The sequence below is a fragment of the Euwallacea similis genome, chromosome 15 (genome assembly GCF_039881205.1).
Source record: "Euwallacea similis isolate ESF13 chromosome 15, ESF131.1, whole genome shotgun sequence".
Lineage (NCBI taxonomy): Eukaryota > Metazoa > Arthropoda > Insecta > Coleoptera > Curculionidae > Euwallacea > Euwallacea similis.
The window spans coordinates 4,218,308-4,219,993 of NC_089623.1; the positions used below are offsets into that span (position 1 = coordinate 4,218,308).

General features: G+C 32.6%; 1 protein-coding gene across 1 annotated transcript; it reads right to left on the reverse strand.

Moving 5' to 3' along the window:
- Positions 1-410: 410 nt before the first annotated feature.
- On the reverse strand, positions 411-1,484 carry LOC136413783 (tigger transposable element-derived protein 6-like). The gene is made up of 4 exons (XM_066397488.1): positions 1,481-1,484; positions 1,206-1,372; positions 1,048-1,144; positions 411-991 (listed from the first exon to the last, which is right to left on the reverse strand). Exons 1-4 carry the CDS (start codon positions 1,482-1,484, stop codon positions 411-413), a joined length of 849 nt encoding a protein of 282 aa, XP_066253585.1.
- Between the last annotated feature and the right edge of the window lie 202 nt (positions 1,485-1,686).

Here is a 1,686-nt window from a genome sequence, read left to right on the forward strand (position 1 = left end):
ATCGATATCAATATTAATAAAGTCGTCTAAGTTTTTGCTACTAATTCCTATTGCTTCACAGTTTCGCAACATTTCAGATAAAACAGACAAAGGTAGATCATCTTCTACTGAATCATCTCCGTTTTCTATATTTATTTTCACTTGTTCACGTGTTATTCCAGCTTTATGGCAACAATTTTGAATTGTCTCTGCCGTTACCTTCTGCCAGGCAGTTTTAAAAAAATAAGTAGCATCCAGCACATTTATAACTTTAGTAAGCCCTTGAATACTATCAACAGATTCCATTTTTGATAACACATTTTTAACCATAATTGATCTATAAAAAGCTTTGAAATTTTTGATAATACCCTGATCTAGAGGTTAAACTACTGACGTGCAATTTGGTGGTAGAAAAACTAGTCGAATGTTTTTTAGTTGAATGTTTTTGGGATGAGAACACGCATTTTCAAAAATAGCAAAATTTTTCTTCTTTCTGCGCCTATTCTTCTATCAAAATCTTTTAACCATTCTGCCATTATAGCAGATGTCATCCAAGCTTTTCTATTACTTTTCCACACAACAGGCAAATTATTCACATTAATATTCTTGAATGCTCTTCGATTTTTTGATTTACCGATTACCAACAATCTTTCCTTCTCTCCATTCATATTAACACAATGCAGAATGGTAAGTCTTTCTTTAGATAATTTTCCACCGGTGCACTTCTCTCGTTTAAACGTTAAAGTTTTGTCCGGTAAAGCGCGAAAAAATAGGTCCGTTTCGTCTGCGTTGAAGATATTTTTTGATGAATAATCCTTTATCAATGACGTCATCTTATTTAGAAAACTTTTGACGTCTCCTGAATTGACACTTTCAGCCTCCCCAGATATGAAGACTTTGAAAGTTATGTTACGCCTTTTGCGGAATTTTTCAAGCCACCTAGATGACACACTGAAATTTTTGTACTCCAAAGTTTGTGCAATATCTTTTGTTTTAGCCCGAATTAAGGGCCCTAAAAATTTTTTTAAATTGAGTTAAAATAATTACACCTCTCTCTTGTATATTTACCTGACAAAGGAATTCCTTTGTTTCTTGCTTTCACGAACCAATCATAACAAAATTTATCGATATTTAAGCCCATTGGTTTTATAAAATTTCGTTTCACCTGTTATATTATCGTTAGAATGCCAGTTGTTTAATAATTCCTTTCTACTTTTAATAATTACAGCAGCTTGTGTCTTTCCTATGTTAAAACGTTTTGATAAGTTTCTTACATTAAGTTTCTTCTTGTCGTATGTTTTTACTATGTCAATTTTCTCTTTAAGAGTTAACATGCGACGTTTTCCGGACATTTTTTCCGATATGGCATTGAAACAACCACCAATTTTAAACACTGAATATGTTAGATTATAGGAATTAACTAAAACACACACTTGTTAATTAATTTGTCTCCCAGGGAATGCAAATTTATTATTATTAATGCACCACTCCAGACACACACGCATCGAACCTGTGTGTTTATTGTTGGAATATGAAGTGAAAAAAGGGTGGTAAACACTGTGAGCAAATTAGCAATCGAACTTTTTTTCAAGACGTTTATTTCAGAACTAAGACTTAAAACTTAATCTTGCATTAGAGTAAAGTAAAAAAGTACTGGTGAGCAAGAAAAGTATTCATCGTCGACTATTGACGACGCAGCATTATTGC